Source organism: Cebidichthys violaceus, unplaced genomic scaffold, assembly GCF_023349555.1.
Source record: "Cebidichthys violaceus isolate CVI_PGR_0920_01 unplaced genomic scaffold, fCebVio1.0.p SCAF_2, whole genome shotgun sequence".
Classification (NCBI taxonomy): domain Eukaryota; kingdom Metazoa; phylum Chordata; class Actinopteri; order Perciformes; family Stichaeidae; genus Cebidichthys; species Cebidichthys violaceus.
The window spans coordinates 7,262,951-7,284,106 of record NW_027176372.1 but is presented as its reverse complement, the minus strand read 5'-3'; the positions used below and the strand labels follow the sequence as shown (position 1 = coordinate 7,284,106).

The 21,156-nt window shown below is 40.8% G+C and overlaps 4 protein-coding genes across 5 annotated transcripts in view; all 4 read left to right on the top strand.

The window, feature by feature from the left end:
- LOC137875186 (plastin-3-like) overlaps positions 1-922 on the top strand; it is a 14,043-nt gene extending 13,121 nt beyond the window's left edge. The window contains exon 17 of the mRNA XM_068714215.1: positions 1-922. This exon is cut by the window's left edge and continues 703 nt beyond it. The gene's annotated coding sequence lies outside the window, so the exon portion shown is untranslated.
- A 4,360-nt stretch (positions 923-5,282) lies between these two features.
- On the top strand, positions 5,283-11,630 carry LOC137875187 (cyclic nucleotide-gated cation channel-like). The gene is made up of 11 exons (XM_068714216.1): positions 5,283-5,381; positions 5,739-5,828; positions 6,791-6,901; positions 7,061-7,246; positions 7,344-7,454; positions 8,162-8,268; positions 8,537-9,024; positions 9,134-9,412; positions 9,635-9,733; positions 9,954-10,331; positions 10,426-11,630. The coding sequence occupies exons 2-11, from the start codon at positions 5,740-5,742 to the stop codon at positions 10,597-10,599; spliced, it is 2,022 nt and encodes a 673-aa protein (XP_068570317.1). The 5' UTR covers positions 5,283-5,381; position 5,739; the 3' UTR covers positions 10,600-11,630.
- Positions 11,631-11,798: 168 nt separating this feature from the next.
- On the top strand, positions 11,799-15,920 carry LOC137875843 (calnexin-like). 2 transcript variants are annotated; one of them, XM_068715353.1, is made up of 6 exons: positions 11,799-11,864; positions 12,236-12,321; positions 12,984-13,103; positions 13,227-13,329; positions 14,379-14,452; positions 15,075-15,920. In XM_068715353.1, the coding sequence occupies exons 2-6, from the start codon at positions 12,250-12,252 to the stop codon at positions 15,081-15,083; spliced, it is 378 nt and encodes a 125-aa protein (XP_068571454.1). In that variant the 5' UTR covers positions 11,799-11,864; positions 12,236-12,249; the 3' UTR covers positions 15,084-15,920. The 2 variants fall into 2 exon arrangements, with proteins under 2 accessions (XP_068571454.1, XP_068571456.1); XM_068715355.1 differs by lacking the exon at positions 11,799-11,864 and adding an exon at positions 11,899-12,121.
- Positions 15,921-16,567: 647 nt separating this feature from the next.
- LOC137875842 (fibrinogen-like protein 1) lies at positions 16,568-20,211 on the top strand. The gene is made up of 7 exons (XM_068715352.1): positions 16,568-16,764; positions 17,553-17,721; positions 17,846-18,005; positions 18,087-18,175; positions 18,817-18,905; positions 19,316-19,503; positions 19,590-20,211. The coding sequence occupies exons 1-7, from the start codon at positions 16,705-16,707 to the stop codon at positions 19,786-19,788; spliced, it is 954 nt and encodes a 317-aa protein (XP_068571453.1). The 5' UTR covers positions 16,568-16,704; the 3' UTR covers positions 19,789-20,211.
- Positions 20,212-21,156: the final 945 nt, after the last annotated feature.

The window sequence follows — 21,156 nt, the reverse complement described above, 5'->3', positions numbered from 1 at the left end:
AATGGATGCAATATATTTATATGAGGCATACGTTTAGGTATGATTAATGGATCATCTTTAAGGACTTTTGAGGGGCAAAACCACTGACCAAATAACATGAATGCCATATCTTAATATGAATTTTAACAAGGGTCTTGATTCTTTAATTATGGTGACAGTTTCATGCTATTTGGTTATTACATTACATTACAGTCATTTAGCAGACGCTTTTATCCAAAGCGACTTACAATTCAGTATCTATCTATATACCATAGACTCAGCTACGGGAGCAATTTTGGGGTTAAGTGTCTTGCTCAAGGACACATTGACATGAGACTAGTGGAGCTGATATAACTGATTGAAAGGCGGCCCCGCTCTCCACTTAGCCCAGGTCACATTAGTCACATTAGTAAACTTGCAGATAATCTATTAAAACCCAATTGATATGTAATACATTAATACATTTATCAATGAATTGACCCAAAATAAATGTATCCCATTAATGTGTTGATTACATATTATATTAAATCTGACGGTATTAAAAACCTGAATAAGATAAATTAAATATTTTTGACCCATAACGTTACTCAAACCCCAATATCCAAAACGCATTGAAGCTCCCATTTTAGAGAAATAAAAGTTCACCAATGCAGCAGTTTCTTCTCTAAATTGTTGCCATCTGAAATGAATGTTTGAAATATGACTTCAGTTCTGGAACTGATTTTCATTCCTCAGTTAGTCTAAAATATTAATATATCTTTGTCTAAATGCTGCAGCTGAATATGTGGATGTGTTTAAAAATGTTCCAGGTCTGTTGCTACTGATAACATTCCACCACTGTTCTGTTTTTTTTCTGTGGGCAAAATTATTGCTTTACATGATAGCAATACTTCCAAATTTCAGCAATCAGATCAATAATGTTCAATAAAAGCATTTTTCCATGTGTTGTTTTCTGTTTCTCTTTGTTCTTTTTTTTCTGTCCCATGTGGAATAGTTCAAGATTTTGTGAGTACTTAATCAGAATCTGTCAATTGACTGGAATTGAGTTGGGAAATTTATAAATTTGAAAGCTAAAGCTATAAAGTCATTAAATCTGCAATTCAATTATGTTTTAAATGTTTTTCTGTCTTTAAAGTGAACACATTAAAAAGAGTGATGCTGCAAACACATAAACAGCTTGTGTGCGTCGGTCATACCACCCTCAACACAAAGGTTAAGCAGGGTTAAGAGGCAGTACATGGATCGGAGACCGTCTGGGAATAATGTTAAAATCTATTCAGCTTGTGTTAACCACAGACCTTCCTTCAGGCATCAAACCAAAAACCCATTTAAAAACCCCCACTAAATTTAAGAAGAATTTATGTACGTTAACCTTACTGTAAAGCCGGTTAGTTTAGCATAATATTGAAATTATTGTAAACATAACAAAGTATGATCTATAATACCCTGTTACCTCAAAGCTTAACGAGTGTTTGGCTTGTAGGAAGTGTCAAGCAGCGGATTACTACACATCTGGTGCATTAGTATTAGGGTAAGTTCGCTGTTGTTTTGTTTACTTTTTGTTATCGGAAATGTTGGGATAAAAAGCCAGCCTCCAAGTTAAATGTTATATTTTAATTTTAAATGCCATCCATTTTTAAAAAGGCTATTGAATGTAGATTTCTGTTATAAGGTGTACTACAGTGTTTGCCATTTTTTACATTTGTTTTATGTTTATCTTTATCTTAACTAATTTCCAGTCTTTTATATTAATATATAAGCATTGTTAAACATTGTTGTTAAACATTGTTGTCAAACAGCTGACAAATCAGTTTCATAAAAAAAAATCTTAGTTCATTATAATTAAACACTGAATTATTTTGATGGCACACTCCAGACTCCATAGACCTGCAGATGGATGTCATGGTTTTCAATCTACTAAAACCACAATGTCAAGGTTAAAGAAATAGTTCAACATTTTGAGAATACACTCACCTTCTTAACCACATTGTGTACCATAAAAAATTAAACTACAGCGTGTTAATGAGCTTTAGATTCGCTGGCATGTGGCATTTTTATGCCTTTGCATCGGCAACAGACCATTATCTTTTCAGGTTGTCCGTCGGTCTGTCTGGTCTATTTTCGTGGAGGAAATTTCTTCAAATTTGGCACAAACGTCCACCTGGACTCAATAAACTGATTAGAAATTTGGTTGATGAAAATCGCTGTGGCCTTACATCCGTCCCATTTTTGTGAACACAATATTACAGGAACAGCAAATTTCTTCACATTTTGCTCAAACTTCCACTTGCATTGATGAACCGATTAGAATGATGTGGTCAAAAATAACTGTGACCTCACAAAACACCTTTTTGGACCTCATCTCATCTTCAACCGCTTATCCGTGATCGGGTCGCGGGGGCAACAGCTCCAGCAGGGGACCTCAAACTTCCCTTTCCCGAGCCACATCAGCCAGCTCTGACTGGGGGATCCCGAGGCGCTCCCAGGCCAATTTGGAGATATAGTCCCTCCACCTGGTCCTGGGCCTCCCTCGGGGTCTCCTCCAAGCTGGTCGTGCCTGGAACACCTCCCTAGGGAGGCGCCCAGGTGGCATCCTTACCAGATGCCCGAACCACCTCAACTGGCTCTACTCCGAGTCCCTCACGGATGACCGAACTTCTCACCCTATCTCTAAGGGAGATGCCAGCCACCCTCCTGAGGAAACCCATTTCGGCCGCTTGTACCCGCGATCTAATTCTTTCGGTCATGACCCAGTCCACATGACCATAGGTGAGGATAGGAACGAAGATTGCCCGGTAGATAGAGAGCTTTGCCTTGCGGCTCAGCTCTCTTTTCGTCACAACGGTGCGGTAGAGCGACTGCAATACCGCCCCAGCTGCTCCGATTCTCCGGCCAATCTCACGTTCCATTGTTCCCTCACTCGCGAACAAGACCCCGAGGTACTTGAGCTCCTTCACTTGGGGTAAGGACTCATTCCCTATTCGGAGTGGGCAATCCACCGGTTTCCTGCTGAGAACCATGGCCTCAGATTTAGAGGTGCTGATCCTCATCCCAACCGCTTCACACTCGGCTGCGAACCGATCCAGTGAGTGCTGGAGGTCACAGCCCGATGAAGACATCAGGACCACATCATCTGCAAACAGCAGCGATGCAATCCTCAGCCCACCGAACTGTAAACCTCCTCCCCACGACTACGCCTCGATATCCTGTCCATGAATACCACAAACAGGATTGGTGACAAAGCGCAGCCCTGGCCTCTCTCTCTCTCTCTCTCTCTCTCTCTCTCTCTCTCTCTCTCTCTCTCTCTCTCTCTCTCTCTCTCTCTCTGTCTGTCTGTCTGTCTCTACACAGAAGGATTTACAAATAAATGTGACTCACAAATGCACGCAGAACAAATATATTTCTGCATTTGTATGTATTTGTGTGTGGATGTTTTCTATTTGTTTGTGGATTTGTGTGTATTTGTTTGTGGATCTCTTCACATTTGTTGGTGGGTTTTTTGAGACTCCACTGCCTGGCCGGATTCACAAATACATTTTTTTTAACATGGACCTATCTGTAGCCAATCAGATGTCAGCCTCAATTTCAACCAATCACATGAGCGCAGCTCCCCCCTCCCCTCCCCACGAGGCTGTCAGCTGTGTTCACACCGAACGCAGGGCGAATTATTCGCGCTATGAGATTACATACTAAGTCTTTGCACAGACGCGATGAGACTGCAGTGACGCAAGTTTGGGGCGGCGCGTTTGGGGCGACGCGTTTGAGCGACGCGTTTGAGGCGGCGCGTTTGGGGCGCCGCGTTTGAAGCGCCGCGTTTGAGGCGACGCGTTTGGGGCGACGCGTTTGAAGCGACGCGTTTGAAGCGACGCGTTTGAAGCGACGCGTTTGGGGCGCCGCGTTTGGCGCGATGTTTCCCTGTCATCACTGACGTCCTGTTGTTGTTGAATCAGGAAGTACAAACTGTAGCCGTCTGTGTTCACCCAGAGCTCTACGCAGGGACGTGCGGTCAGGGTGTGATGATGAAATGTAAAAAACAAATAATGTTAAAATAAATATTAATATTTCTCAACTGATCTGCGCTATAAATGTAATTTCTGTATTATTCCAAACATTTTAATAATCAAAATCTCTGAATTAGCGCATGTCCTGTTCAAACAAAGAGGAGACAGTGAGGTGAGGCAGTGACCAGCTGTTCCTCACCTCAGACTGTGAATCCCTCACTAACTGGGTTGAGCACGTGCCTTTTGCTGTCTCATTCCTGCACACACTGTAATATTTGTAGACACTTTTAATATATGTCCTTTCTTTCCATATAATAGGTACTGTATTTCAAGTCTGTGTAGAACATATTTAGTGTTGCTGATCTGACATTAAGGGGAGGCAAACACTGCTCTGCCTCAATGAAGGGGGCGCAAGAGCCCAAGGCTCGGGTTTATCGCGTCAATTAACACAGAGCAGATCGACCCAGGCAGGAAGTCATTCGGGCAGTAGAAGCCACACTGTCAAAATTTCTTGCGAAATTTTCTAGTGTTATTTACTATCTAACTTGCTAGCTACCTCAACATAATAGGTTTTGCCTGCTGCTAATGTTAAATCCTGTCATGGATGTCTCCGTTCCAACGTACAGCACTTGCGTAAACTATAACTACTGGAAGACAAAAGAAGTGAGAAAGATATGACACTGTTTCCCTGTATTGTGTGTGTTGTGTTCATTGTTAACATAAAATAGATTATCTATTTTGTGGTTTCCTGGAGCGCCCTTGCAATATGCCCTTACATGAGCATATTCCATCATGTTATATAATATCATTTTTTTATTTTTATTTTAAATGGTCATTGTTCCCCCGTCTTTTCATCTACATTATGGAAGGAAACCAAAGAAGCAGGTTTTCCCAAATATTGAACGAGTCCTTTAACAGACCATCACTACAAGATCAGTACAAATGTTAGACCCATATATTGGAATCCTTAAACCTAAATGAACAGATCTTTTAAATGTAAGATCAATATTCCAATTCCAATACCTCAATTCCCGTGTGCAGGTGTGTGCATGCATAAAAACACTTCTCTTTCAGTAATCAGGAGGATATACGCACACAAAGACACACTTTCAGCTCAGAGGCCACTTCAAACAAGGCTCTTGAATTCAGATGAGCTCGCTAGTGAAAAGGAACACATGCACACACCATTTGCAATTTAAAATATGCTTTTAGGGTGCCATGTGATCATTCCTTTGATCAATCAGTCGCTGATTTGTTCACTCCATCCACCCATCCATCTCATTTGTCTGCCCTTCGTGATGACTGTCTTGTGAATCCAACTAAGCAGATAGAGATAGGATGCCGCTGAACTAAGGACGGGAATTGATGGGCTGACGTTTGGATATCTGAAAAATCTATCAGGTTAGTTGAGTTTAAACATCTTCCTGTCTCCCCTCTTCTGATCTGTTGTCATAACTACTATACAGCTTGTTGCTATGCCATCTGGTATCCGTGGTGATGCCTGATACAGGTGACCTCGTACTGGATGACCTTCCTTTTTTTCTGACTGTGGGTACATCATTGCATGTGTGTGTGTGCTGGTTAGTGAGTTGTATGTGTCAGTCTGTGTGAGCCTATTTTAATGTGAGTGTGTGTCGTAGCTTGGATTTTATAGTGTTGTGCCTGTGTGTTTCTATTAGTGTGTGTATCTTCAGTTGAGTATGTTGGAGATGATGGAAATGAACTGAGTCTTGCTGTGGCGTGTGTTTGTGTGTACAGTATGACAGGTCCAGTGCAGGATTCACATAGGCTGTCTGTGAAAACGTGGACCGAGGACGAGAGTGATCGAGCTGACAGCACACCTAGCAGGTAGGCTACACACACACACACACACACACACACACACACACACACACACACACACACACACACACACACACACACTTTCATGATTGTATGTATGATGCTGGTGTCTATACAAACACAGGGATAGCTGCCACTATGAGAAAAGTAATTTTGCAATTGTGTAAAATATAAACATCTATTGAAAATTAAAGCTTTATAGTACATAAATCAAAAAGGAATCATAAACCATTTGACAATATTCACGAAGAGTGCTTTGATGACTACACTAAGTGTAGTCATCAAAGCAATAGTCGCAATAAAACTTTGAGTGGTATTAGATTGAGGCTGGCAGCAAGTTAATCTTTTTGGTTTTGTAATGGCCTGCAACTTCGATGTTTTGATCAGTCTCACAGCTGTCATCGAACCCAGCATCAGCAGGAAGCTGATCTAAACAAAAGCTCAAATAAACCCAGGTATGTTACCTGCCCAGTACCAAATGCCCGAAAAAGTTAGCCTCCTGCTAATGAACAAAGCTTAGCATTTAGCATACAGTCAAAGAGCCAGATATTTTGACTGAGGAGTTGGTGGAGACCAAAAAAGAGATACAAGGAAAGTGAATATTAGACTTAAATTCGACAGGTGGACTGAAACGCGACTAAAAATGAATGCTAATGTTGCTCCATGTCTGCTGGATATGGAAAACGGTTATGCAACTGTTTGTTAACACAACATTTACTTTAAAAAAAACTATAAATGACATTGAAAAATTTACATTTCTTCGTTTTTAACTTCAGAATTGCAGTTGTCTTGATCATTTTCCTATTTAGTCTTTGTAACAACTCTGTCCGATCCAAGTTTTACTCCACATACTCAAACAAAGAATTGTTCTTGCCTTCCTGTGTGAGGGAGAAGGAGATACATACTAGTCACTGAATTATTCAATTTATGTATTTGTGATGTGTGTGTGTTGGGGTACCTGTGTGTAGAGCACAGTCGATGGGTGATGACACTTCCTCAGAGCTTCAGAGGATGGCGGCCATTGACAGAAGAGATATTAATTCCCAGAATTCCTTGCATGGGCGAGGTGCTCTGTCCAGGTATGACAGCTGATAAATAACTAATCTACATGTTGACTGTTAACTCTTTGACTATTCAAAAGACCTGATTTATTTCCAGTGTATGACAATGTTAATTATTGGAAAAATATCAATTATCGGTGCCCTTTTTTTCACATTCGTCTGTCTACCTGTCTTCAGGATAGTTAGTATGGTGATGACTCTGAGAGAATGGGCGCAGAAGAGTTTGGCTGAGGAGACGGAGAGACCGGATTCCTTCTTGGAACGTTTCAGAGGCCCCGCCAACACGGACATACAAGCCCCGCCCAGCAGGTTCAGCCACAGCGGCTCTGATACAGAGCATGAACTCAGACGCTCTAGACGCACGTAAGATAAAAGTAAAAGACAAAATGCGTACACATTAAAACATCAACTGGCTTGCATATAAAACTCTGCCTTTCTGTTTTCTTTCCCTCTTTGTCAGGAAGAGGAAGTGTAATGTTGAGGTCTTATCACCATCTGATGATGCATACTACTACTGGCTGATGGTGATCGGTGCTGCTGTATTTTATAACTGGACCCTGCTAGTTGTCAGGTTCGGAATTATTTTTGGGCCTGTACAACAATAATAGTGGCAATTCTTCTTCTTGTACTACTGCGAAACGTATGTCTTAGGCATGCCACTGACTAAAGTCCCTTTCACACATCCATTCTATCCCAGAAATGTTCAGAAACATTTCTCGCATGGGGTCATGGCTCACGGGAACAGACATTGATATTCAGGGTGTTCTGTTCCACCAACTTTTCACCTCAAGACCTAATGACGTTTCATGTGGAGAGAGTATTTGAATCCGTGACTTGTTTGCAGTTTAGAATTTTATGCTTATGATTTGAATATTTAATATCAATCAAATACTTTACAAGAACATCGGCACCACTGGCAATGACAAAAACAGATAGTCGCCCACCATGGTCCTGAAAATAAAAAGAGACATTTAGAACTACTCCGACAACTCCTTCTACAGCTCCATTCGTTTAAGTCGTACCACTCAAATCAGCATCCTGTCCAGGAGCAAAACAAGCGCTGATAAATCCACTGTACACAACCTGCCCAGCACTAAACAGCAGGCAGACAAAGTTAGCAATTAGCTGGAACTAGTCGAGCATTTAGGGGCTAAAGATCCAGACTTTTTCCTCAGGGGTTGGTAGAGACTGAAATCAGAGCTAAAAGAAGAGTGAATATTGTACTTGCTGCTGTGATTTATTCCATTTGCTAGTGTCCCAGTGTATGTACTTCTGTAGGGCCTGTTTTGATGAGCTCCAGATGAGGAATGTGTTGGTATGGCTGGTACTGGACTATATCTGTGATGGAGTCTATATCCTGGATATAGCTGTTCGTCTCCACACAGGTACAGAAAAAACTGCTGGCATAATTGCTACTTGAAAATGTTTGATAAAAAACTGTGGTATTAACTCCATATAGGAAGAGGATATATTCACCGTGATGTCACTCATTGGTTTGCCCCCTGCTGGTCATTAGAAAGAATGCAAGTTCAAGGCACTTCCATTGGCTTCAAACTCGGAGGTTGCCGCCAGGTTTTAACTAATATGTTTGTAATATGAGACTCCCTTATTCATTCATTGATTTATTTATCTATGTTGATCATCTATGTGAAGGTTTCCTCGATCAAGGCTTGATGGTGAAAGACATGCGGCGTTTGAGAGAAGCCTACGTTCGAACCTTGCAGTGTAAAAGTGACATCTGCTCCATCCTCCCAACCGACCTCCTGTACCTGGCCGTCGGAATCAGCTACACACCTCTTCTTCGATTCAACCGACTACTTCGTCTGTCACGCCTGTTTGAGTGGTTCGAACGCACAGAGACACGGACTGGCTACCCCAATGCTTTCCGCATCTGTAAACTGGTTCTGTACATCCTGGTGATCATCCACTGGAATGCCTGTGGATACTACAGCTTCTCCAAGGTCCTCGGACTGGGTTCTGATTCTTGGGTTTATCCCAATGCATCAGATCCTGAGTTTGGCTCCTTGACCAGAAGCTACATATACTGTCTGTACTGGTCCACTCTGACGCTGACCACCATTGGAGAGACGCCTCCTCCTGTTAGAGATGAGGAATACTTGTTCCTGATATTTGACTTTCTGGTAAGTCTATAGTAAAGATATTATCTTACCTTGACTGATCCACAAAAGCCTTTTTGTGTGTGTGTGGGTCCCATTTTTTACAATACTAACACTGGCACTTCTGTCATAGGTTGGTGTTCTGATTTTTGCCTCCATCGTGGGCAATGTTGGATCCATGATCTCCAATATGAATGCCACAAGAGCAGGCTTTCAGAGCCGCGTAGACACACTGAAACACTACATGCAATTCAGGCATGTGAGCAAGGTGCTAGAGCAGCGTGTCATCCGCTGGTTTGACTACCTCTGGACAAATCAGAAGACGATAGATGAACAGGAAGTGCTGAGGAGCCTGCCCAATAAATTGAGAGCAGAGATTGCTATTAATGTTCACCTGGACACACTGAAGAAGGTAGAGACACATGTAGACCATGTGACCCAAAATCAATTACATCTTAAGCCTTTTTTCTCCATCAATGGAAAGCATTATGTCATCATCAAAAGGTTGAATTCTGCTAAAACACACAGGACCTGAAAGTTTTTTTTGTATGTTTGTCTCTGTGTGTGTGTGTGTGTGTGTGTGTGTGTGTGTGTGTGTGTGTGTGTGTGTGTATGTGTGTGTGTGGACATATAGGTGCGTATCTTCCAGGACTGCGAGGCAGGCCTCCTTGTAGAATTGGTATTAAAACTTCGGCCGCAGGTTTTCAGTCCTGGAGACTACATCTGTAGAAAGGTTAGTATTCATTTTACTGCTACTGTTGGAGGACATAGCATCAAAACGTCACAGGGTACTTTTAATTCTTCCCAGGTATTTTTATAATGAATTACATTACATATACTGCTGTTTGTAGCCTGCATTGCTACTACTAGGCTACTTGGCTAGATTTCAGTTCTCGCCCCATTCTTTTAAAAACTCTGATGTATATTCTATGTCTGTTTGTTTTTTTTACAAGGGAGACGTGGGTAAGGAGATGTACATAATCAAAGATGGCCAGCTGGCAGTGGTGGGGGAGGACGGAGTCACACAATTTGCTGTTTTGACTTCGGGAAGCTGCTTCGGAGAAATCAGCATCCTGAACATCAGCGGCAGCAAGATGGGGAACCGGCGCACGGCTAACATTCGCAGTCTGGGATACTCAGACCTGTTCTGCCTTTCCAAACAAGACCTGATGGATGCCCTTCAGGAGTTCCCCCATGCCAGGGCCCAGTTGGAGCAAAGGGGGCGGGACATCCTGCGGAAAGAGGGGCTTCTGGATGAAGTGAATGTGTCCGCAGGGGAGGAGCTTGAGGAGAAGGTGGAGAGGCTGGAAACCAGTCTGGATCGGTTACAGGTCAGTGCTATTAGTCCACTACTGCAGCTGCTGCTGGTACTGTTGCCAGGCACCAAACAATAATGGTAATAACTACTGATCCCCTTGTTTTCAGACGTGTTTGGCCCGTCTGCAGGGTGAATTCAACTCCTCCCAGCTTCGACTGAAACAGCGAATCACAACCCTCGAACACAACGTCACCACGGTGGCAACAGGCAGCGGCTTCCTGTCGGACGAGAGTGTTTTTGGTGGTGACGGTGTCTGCAGTGAAATCAACATCCGGCTTTAAACAATGTAAATACACCATAAACCTCTCATTTTGTCCGATGTTAACTGACCATTATTTGTTTAAAAGAATTGTAAAAATGGTTTGTACTTCATTGTAAAGCTGTCTTAATATCTTTGTTTCTTTACTTCTTCAAACTTTCTGCCTCTTACAATTTTACACACTTTTTAAAGGAGAATGTGAACATATTTGGTGGTCATTAAATTCATTAGCAACTTATGCCCCAATCAGACACCAGAAACGCACCTGTGGAACGGGCTATATAGGATTGCATAGTAAAATAACATACTGGCTACTACAAAACTAACCAGTACACTACTATGGAACATTAAAAAGTCAAAAGAGTGTCCACTTGACTTGTGTCCAACATGTGTCTTCAGTTATGTCATTGACCACTAGGGTGCGGTAAATCTCCATAAATGCTTGTGATTACCGTTCTGTTATGAGAGCTGAACATGGCACAGATGCATCATCTTAAACTTCATAAACACAAGTCCAGTGGATTGTTCAATTGGTCAAAACATCTCATTCTACCTGAAGAAATTAAAGTGCCTCATAAACTTTTGGCCCTCATATTCGCTTCATATTCACGTATTTCAGTTTAAAGGAATAGTTCAACATTTTCGGTCAAACTATCCCTCTAAGCACATTTTCTGTTACAGGTGTAGTGTTGTCTATAAAGGTTATTTGTAAGTCCCTTGAAGCCTTTTCTTCACAATTATAATTTGAAAATAAAAATGTATATGATTTTTTTTATGGCGGCCAGAGTAACAACTGATTATTTGTCTTGTGTCCTAAATGAATGCATATGAAACAACACAAGCAATTTGATTATATTATGCTTGTATTGTTCTTCAATAACGTGAACTTTCCATAAACTAAAATGGAAACCTTTTCTTTTTCTTTTGAAAAACCTTCCTTGCTTTGAATCTGTTTCTGTCTCATAGATGTTTTAAATGCTTTTTACTCTTGCTGAAACCAACCATTCATTATTTATCAGCAGCTTTAAAGTAATAAAATACTGTTAAATACTACCCTTACACTGACCATTTATTTTGAGCATGATAAATGACATACACTGAACACAGCTACTTCATAACCATGAAAGGTTGTTCATGTTAATGCTCCTCTAACGTGGCCACTGCACGCTCTGCAGCCTTGTCAGCAAGTGACTTGGGACCAAAGTCCAACATAACATGACTGCAAGATTTCAGGAAGTCCCGTTAAAGGAACTTGTGAACCGTGTGAGAAATCGCTGTGTTAAGAAGGTAGAAACATGCTGTTTGGTCCTTTGTAGCTTCCTCTGTGCTTCTCTTCCTTTTACTCTCACCTCTTTCCCTTTTTAATCTTTTGTTTTTCGTCCCTCTCTGCTTGCTCTTGGACTCTTCCCCTTGTGCATGTTTCTTTGCTTTATCAGTAGTGTGTGTCTATCATCTTCTTTCTTTCTTTCGTTGTTGCTTGCTTATCTTTCTGTCTTTGTAGTCCTGGATCTAGATAATACTTTCCTCATTCAGAGTCTTTGCGTGTGAGTTGGTTTTATGTTGTGTGTGCACATGCAGTTTATCTACCGTTACTGTGTGAACTGTATGTGGATACGTCTTTTATATCTTATATGTGTATGAATGTGTGTGCATGGAAGTGTGTGTTTCAGACATGGAGATGAGCTTTGTGTGCCTGTGTATGATGCTGGTAGCCAGCGTGACACCTGTGTCTGCTGCAGCACAGGTACGTTTTATTGCAATTTTAATTTTGAATGAAATACGTCTATTAATTGTTATTAGGAAAAGAGAATTATTTTTCTTTGCAAAATATGTATTGATGACAACACACGTACAAATAGACGTACAAATGATATTATAAATATAATGAATTAATATTGTTAATAATTACCATTATAAAACACAAACAAACAATACAAAACGTAGATAGAATGAATCCAAAACAACCAATGCAGAGACATTAGGTTTTTTTGTTTGTTTTTAGCTTCATGGTTCTGTTATTAATCAATGGCTCTAAAATATTTTTAAATGATCTTGAAACAAATATGGTTTGCTTGGCAATTTAATTTACTTACAGCTCGTGCAACAAAGGTAATGGGCTGGATGAAATCTTGATCAACCTCGTGACCATTTACTTAGTACTGTTGTTTATTATTGCATATTTCCTGTATTGTAGCTTTTATGGTCTCCCTCCTAAATGATGTCCCTTGTTCTATTCCTTTTTAAATCCTAAACATTCTTATTCTAATACTTTCCTAATTTTTTACTTTCACATTTACTGTCGTTTTTGTTTTGTTGCTTGTTAACAATTATGTATGCTGCACCGTAGGTTGTAGACATTATCAAATAACAGGTGACATATTCTGTAACAGTATACGTGTATTGCAGCCCGGTATCATAGAGAGCCTCCTAATGGCCACCCACCAGCGTCCCTGGCTCTGGGGGGTCTATGTCTTCACCGTTGGACTTCCTGCCATTCTCTTCATTAGCTTCATGTGGCCTGACAAGGTAGAATATGCCTGTTTGTGCATGTGGATTTGAGTGTGTTGTTATCCAGCATTGTGAGTTTGGTCCTCTCGAAAAACAGTTTAGTGACAAGCAGTCAAATCATGTGCATGTGTTTCTATGTAGAGATTTGGTCCCCCTGATCAACAGTATTACTACAAGAAGTCTGATGACGCTCGACCAGATGATCCTCAGTTCTCACAGCGGATAGAGGCAGTGCATGTCAAAGGTAATGTTTTCTTTTTAGATTATTGCAAGTACAGGTAGTAGAGGTGTTCCATCCGTAGTTGTCAGAGGTGGACTCAGGCTGTCTGACGGGCAGCTGCATGCGTTCGGACATCTCGTTTCATTCACTGGAACCTTTTAACCTTTTTGACCTCGGGGCCCAACTTTTCAAGTACAAAGTGGCCCGGGACCCATTCAAATATTAACATTGTATTGGTTTAACTAATTGATCCCACTCTTGGTTTGATTTGTATTCAATAACTAAATCAAATTCACTTGCAGTTTAACAAGCAACCTTGTCAAATAAATGACATGATACAATGTGATCATCACATTTATTTATCATGTGTATATAAACCTGCATACAACAAGACGCCCAACAGGCTAACAATTCATGGAACAAATCAAGGTAATACAAGAACAAATTTAAAGGCTCAAGTCAGGCTTATTAACACGCCACACAAACAGCTGTTCACCGCTCGCTGCCCGGTTCTTGTGAAATTGTTGGCATTAATTAATGAATGCGTTAATAACGTGTTAACCTGCCCAGCACTATTTTAAATACTTCTCCATAACTTTCGCTACAGGCTAAGTTATGCTTCTGCTTATTGGAGCTTGTTAAACAACTGACTGACGCATTACCGCCACCAACTGGTGGGAAGCTATATTGTAACTGAGCGGCTCATGGAAAACAGTAATATCTTCTGGTGTCTTCAATTGATAACCTATGTGGTCCTGCGGCCCTTGCGGCCCACAGGTGCAAAACTGAAAGTTTGTTGCGGCCCACACCGCGGCCCAATTGGTTAAGAATCACTGCCCTAGAGGCCAATGCATCATGTTTTCTCCACTGGAAGGGCACCCAAGAGGGCATTGCATGTTTTCTCTGCTAAAAGGGAACCTTAGAGGGCTTTTATCATGTTTTCTCCACTTGAAGGGCGCATCATGTTTTGGGCATCCAAGGGGGCACTTGTGCACTTTTTTTCCACCATGGGGGCATGTTAGGAGTCCAGATGCTAGTAGTAATGATAGTAATGTATTCTCTTCTATGTGTAGGAAAGGCTGACAGAGCTGGAACGAGGAGAAGAGACACTCATGGTAACCAGAGGAAGTGTGACTTAGACCTGAAGGTAAGATTCAACAGACAATATGGTGGTGATAATGACTGATAATATCATTATACTGTGATAATGTTGATCCTAAAGGTGCAAAAGCACATTTGAAAGCTGATATCCATCCATCAAAGTAGATTTAATTTGTATGATAATACGTGGATAATAGCTGGTTTTGTGATAAGGTGCTCAATAATACAGAGTATGTATAACTGTGGTGAGTGGGTTTAAAAAAGAGCAGTTCATTTGATGAAAAACCCATGACCACATTTTGGGGAATGTTCTGGCACTGTGCTATTGAGCAAAACAAAAAACAACCAAAAACTTCAGAACACAGAGGACAGCTCTAACCCAAATGTCTGGTAAAGAGGTCGTACATCATCTTGCAGAATACTGGAATGCTAATAACACTGATTATGCTCTGTTTGGGTAGAGCTAACGTGTTTTTTTTTTGCCATTTTAGCTGAAATGCCTGGCAACACCAGTCCTTCAACTATTGCCCCTTTAAGGTTTTAGATATTATATTAGAGGCCATAACAATTTATGTCTGACAGTCTCTAAAGACTAAGTGTGCATATGTGTGTATGTGTGTGTGTGTGTGTGTGTGTGTGTGTGTGTGTGTGTGTGTGTGTTTGTGTAGGATCATTGATCATCAACGACCCCAGGAGAGGAGAGCACCACCAACACACAAGAGGATGTTGGGCAATCACATCTTTGGCCGTATTGATGACTGGATAAAACATTTCATCACGATGCATTATATCAATTCTTTAAACAACGATACAATATTCCCTTTGTTATCACAAAGTCCACCTCATTACGATTTTCATTTGATTCGGCTCAGGGGCCTGCGATCGACACTCCAATTTCAGACAATTTAATTAACTGTTAATATTTTATTACTATCAATAGGCAAGTTTCTTACTGTGCTCTGAGGTGCACTTGGATGGAAACATTGACAGATGTGTCATGGGAATTTCAAAGTAAAGGCGTATCTTAAAGATGATGATATGTAGCGATGTTTTCAGTTTTCATCGATGTTATTGAATCTTTGATCATTAAATCAATAGATCGATCCAGATCAATGGATCATCACACCCCTTACTGACTGTATTATAGTTTTGATTAATTAATTGATGTAAGAGTAGTAGTTGTAATTATTTATTCATGTGACGTATAAATTGTATTAGCAATTTATTGTGATTGTTATTGTTATTAAAATAATAAAATAATATATATATATATATATATATATAATTTGATTTTTTATTATGAATATATTATTTTTATTACACACACAATGCCAAAAATCTATCTGAGAGTATTACATTTGAAGAACTCTTCTTTTTTTCTAGGTGTGGATAATAAGAGGTTGACTCATTTGGTTGTGTATGAAACTAGCGCCACTACCTGGTGGCTGTTGAAGGCAGATGTAGACATTAACGTCAGCCATTTATGGCGAATAAAAACCTCCCTTTGACGCAAACTGGTCTTGTTTTTCATTAATACAGTCAGGATCTGATAGTGACCTCCACAGCTACAGCTGTGCACCACTTCAGCAGGATTCACTCGATTCCTTTGTGGTTCTCTGAGATGAAATGTCTCATTCTGGCTCTTCCCGCCTTGTTCACAGCTGACCTTCAGTGGCATTTAGCTGCCTGCGACGTTTCTTTGAAATGGCACCATGCTGCTCATCAACAAAATGACTACTTGAGTCTTTCAATGACACTCACAGAGCTGGATAAGTGGCCATGGAGGAGCAGGAAAATCACAGAGCTGGCAGGAGGAGAGCAGAAGAGAGTAATGAAGGAAATGGAGAGGACAGATGGTGGATCACAGACAATAGGAGAGGGATTTGGGAGATGTTGATGATGCATTTTGGGCCTTGTTTCCTCGGATCAAATGCATATGCTTGTAGAAGAATGTGTTTATATATTTTCACATTGCCTTCTATTAAAACAACAATGGAACACATCTATTCTCTCCTCTCTTTTTTCCATTACATAAGAGGAAAAAAAGAGATTTTCCCCTAAATGCTTTTACTTTTGGCAAGTGATCATCTGTTCTCTAGACACTCCCTGCATATTTCTTATAGTTTATGACTGTAGAGAATCAGGCATTTCGTCAGTTTCTTCTCCTCCTCGCACACAGTTTTGTTTGGCTCCAGGTGTGTGGGGAACAATAAAAAAAATACTAAACTCTGACAACTAGAAGTCTCCTTCTGTCTTGACTTCTTATTCTTTTGTTTTGCCATCGAGACAAGAAGAGGAATGGGAGGCTCGTGGCTGCTGCTCACAGGACTGATGGTCATCGCAGCTTGCTCTCTATGTGTAAGTGCTCTGTGAAGAAGCCGTCAGGCTGCAGAAATATTTCAATTCTTAGCCATAGATATTCTCATAGACATCATTTTTTGTGTGTGCTTATTTGGATGTGCTCATATCATACATTTTCATATCTGGATATGTGTTATTGTTCATGGTCTTACTGTATCTACATACAACTACATAAAATACTTGCCCTGTTTTAACAGCAATGGGGATTGTTAACCATATCCTGGCAATGGTAGTTGTGATATCTTTGTTGTTGTCAGAGTGTTCTTGTATTTATGTACCTGTCGACACCACGTTGCAAATAGGGAAAAACTTAAAAAGTGAGGTAATTTTGTCTGGTTGTGTTCTCTTAAAATGAACAGCTGAACATTTTGGCAAATACGCTTATTCGCTTCCTTGCTGGGAGTTAAGAGGACAAGGCTGACACCTCTCTCACATCTGTACAATAAACATGAAGATTGAACCAGCAGCTGGTTAGCTTAGCTTAGCATAAAGACAGGAAACAGGGGGAAAGAGCGAGCCTGGTTGTGTCCGAAGGCGGAAAAAACTCACTAATCAACATGTTATATCTTGTTTGTTTGTGTCGTCACTGTGAGATAACCACAGCAAATAAATAGTCTTAGTGCATTATCCTCATCAAACCTCAGCCTCCCATATTAACATACTGAGGGGTTTTTTTTGTACGGATTAAACAATAGATATTTACTCTGTGCATATTTAATCTCAAAGATGTGGAATGAATATTAGTGAAGATCCTCACACATACAGTAATCCAAATGTGTGCGTAGGCGTCAGACAGTTGCAGTGAGGAGGTGGCTCGTCTGCAGGAACAGGAGACGCTTCTGAAGGGCCAGCTTCAGAAACAAGAGGTCCTCCTACACAGACTGCAACTGCTGAGCCAACCGGGCATCGAGGACAAAGCCAGAACCAACCAGAGCCAGGACAACGAGTCCACAGGTCAGGGCCACGGCCTTTAGGACCACAAAACAACGTTTGAGAGCTTAAAATATCTTGTTTCAGGTCTCATATTGCAGAAACCGGAACCAGATGATGCATCAAATACAGTGTGTTTGTGTTTCAGACTGCTCCCAGCTCTTCAGTTCTGGCTTCAAATCCAGTGGTTTCTACACAATCAAACCCCATGGCAGCCCTCACCCAGTCAGAGTCTACTGTGATATGAGTGATGGAGGTGGTTGGATCGTCATTCAGAGGCGGATCGATGGGACAGAGAGGTTTAACAGGTGTGTCTGTGGCGTCTGATATCTAGTGTAAAATAATGCAATCAAAGAAAAGCATCTTATCTATCTATCTGTACCTATCAGGTCATGGGCAGAGTATAAAGATGGTTTTGGAGACATGGCTGCTGAGTTTTGGCTTGGAAATGACAACCTGCACTACATCACCACACAAGGTTGATACCACTCCAAACATTTTTTTTTTAAATTGTGAAATTTAAAGCTGCTCTAATCAATATTACCATGAATGATTACTTGTAATGTGAAATGTGGCATCACAGCGACAGACCTGCTGAGAATTATCACCCGACTCAGCAGTTCCCCTCAGTTCTACGGAGCGTTTTAGCATCTTTCAGCTCAGTGTTTTGGTTTTCAAACCCCCATCTTCACTGTTTTGTGTCATGCTCACCGTTGTTATCAACCCATCTTTCCAGCAAACAGCAAGAAGTTGTTTTTGGCAGGAAAAAAATATTGGATTAACCCGCTCTATGCTACCTGCTCAGCACCAAACAGCAGGCAGACAAGTTAGCGACTAGCGGGTGAACACAGAGGAGCATTTAGAAGCTTTCTCTCAGGAGTTGGTAGAGACCAAAAACAGAGCTAGGACAAAAGTGAATTTTGGACTTTCATCATGTACCGAAACATGTTTCCAAATGAAAGGTAATGTTGCTCCGTATCTGCTGGGTGTGTAAATAGTCAACCGTTTGCCAACATGATCAGTGTTGTTCTGCTGCCCCCAAGCTGCCAGAACCTTCCAAAAAATGAATAATTCTTCTTTTTGTATTTTCAGAAGGCTTTTATTGTTTGTCTTTTACAGGGAACTATTCTCTGAGGATAAACCTGGGAGACTTTGGTGGTTACCAGGGCTATGCCGAGTACAAGAACTTCAAAGTGGCCAACAAAGAGGTGTTGATACTGACTGACCACTAAAATGTAGAGACAATGTTTGACAATGCTTAGGGAACAATACATCTCAAATATAGTTACTTGGTGCATCTAATCATCATGTGTTTGTATAATTTTCCCTCTTTAACCTTATGTACAGGCTTGAAGGAATCAACAACATTCTGGGAAATTATTGACTTTCTTGCTGGGAATGAGATCAAGTAGTTTCATGTCTACAGATCTACTCTGAATATGAAGCTACAAAGCCAGCAGCCGGTTAGCTTAGCTTAGCATAAAGACTGGAAACAGGGGGTAACGATTAGCCCGGCGTTGTCCAACGTTAAGAATTTCACGTATTTTCCAAAAATATCAAACTATTGCTTTTATTTGAAGTAAGTTGAGCAGCTCTGCTCATATCACCCTCTCTACAGGATCACTACCGACTTACCTTTGGAACCTATGCAGGTACAGTTGGAGATGCTCTGTCTGGAAGATATCAGGTTGGTGTGTCAGAGTGGGCCAGTCACCAAAACGTTCGATTCAGCACCTACGACCAGGACAACGACAACTATAAAGGAAACTGTGCACAGGAAGACAAAGGAGGCTGGTGGTTCAACAAGTACGAGTTCAGTGATATTTGCATGCACATTACATGCTCACATGTATTCATTACAGTAAAAAAAAAATAATTCTATCATTCCTTAGGTGTCACTCAGCCCATCTTAATGGCATGTACTACCCCAATGGGTACTACAATGCGATGACGGATGATGGTGTAATTTGGTACCCTTGGAGAGGATGGTGGTACTCCCTGAAGACAAGTGTCATGAAGCTGCGACCGACCGACTTCAAACGTGATCCCATTGACGACCCCAACGCTGTTCCTCGCAGACCAGCTTCCTAGATCCGACATGAGGGATATCAAGTCTTCTTGGCTCTACTATTTTGGTCTGAAACAGATGGGCAAACACGCTCCCTACTAAATTTCGACGAAGCAGCCCTCGCAGTACGTTGGAATTAGATTTACCAAATTTGGTAGGAACGTGTATCACATGTAGACTTAAAAATAAGTATGTTTGGGCCATTCTGTAAACCTAACAGGAAGTCGGATATTTTTCCCTGCATTTTTGGTCGTTTCCAGGTGCAACACTTTAACAAATTCCTCCTCTGGAATTTATTAGATTCACTTCAGATTTAGTCAGTAAAATCTTGAGACATTTCTGATTAAAATGTATTAAAAGCTTTATGTTTTATGGAATGGCGTAACTGTGGCGTGGCGGCCATTTTCACGTGATTCGCCATTAAAAAACAAGCTGATGTAACTCCACTGGACTTGCTCAAATCTGTCCCAAAATTGGCTTGATGAACAAGCCAATTTTCACTCATAATCATTCACTTTAGGTGACATTTTCATGATGTGTTCTACACTTGATGTAGACAAACATAATGCATTCTTGTGCATGTTCTCTAGCGCCACATAGTGGATAACTGAAGTGGTGGAATATTTGCAATACATAATTTCCAGCGTCACAGACTCCACGCAGGAAAAAAAACGTAGAACTCATAAGATGTCTGAAAGTCACAGAGATTCACGGCTGCATCAACTGCGTCAACTGATACATGCATATTGTAAGGGGAAGTAACTTGCACACACAGCTGTCTGTTTTGGTGGAGAAAAGGGAAATCTGATGTCAGCATGTGTGTGTCAGACACAGACGGAAAGATTGGACTGAGGGAACTGTTATCAGATCATTGAAAATGGCTGTAACAAGAACTGGAAAGTATTCTTTTTATACAATAATACATGAGCAGCTGAGCTCAGCACTGGGAGTTTGCTCCGATTTAATGAAGATTAATATAAATTGTATCACCAACAGTTGATATATAAGAATGCTGTTAAAAAGAAAGGTGCACAATAATAGTTATTTCTTTGGTAAGATGTTACAAGTGACATAACATAAGAAAAACACAAATATAAAGGATTCCTTTCAGGGTTTTAGTATTCTCTTACAGCTTGGCTTAAAGAATGCAAGAAAAAATGGGAGACCAGACAAGTTAAAAGTAACAAATATAAAAATTAGTAATCAGTAACGTAAGCATGTGTGGGTGGGTGAAAATGTCTGAATCAAAGAAATTAGAAGTACAAATCAAGGTGTTGAGCTTTTATAACCACACCAGGCTCATCAGCTGACAATCAACATCCTGCCATACAAAGAACAGATCACATCTGTACTTTATAATGATTCAAAGAATAATACAAGGAATCACTTCA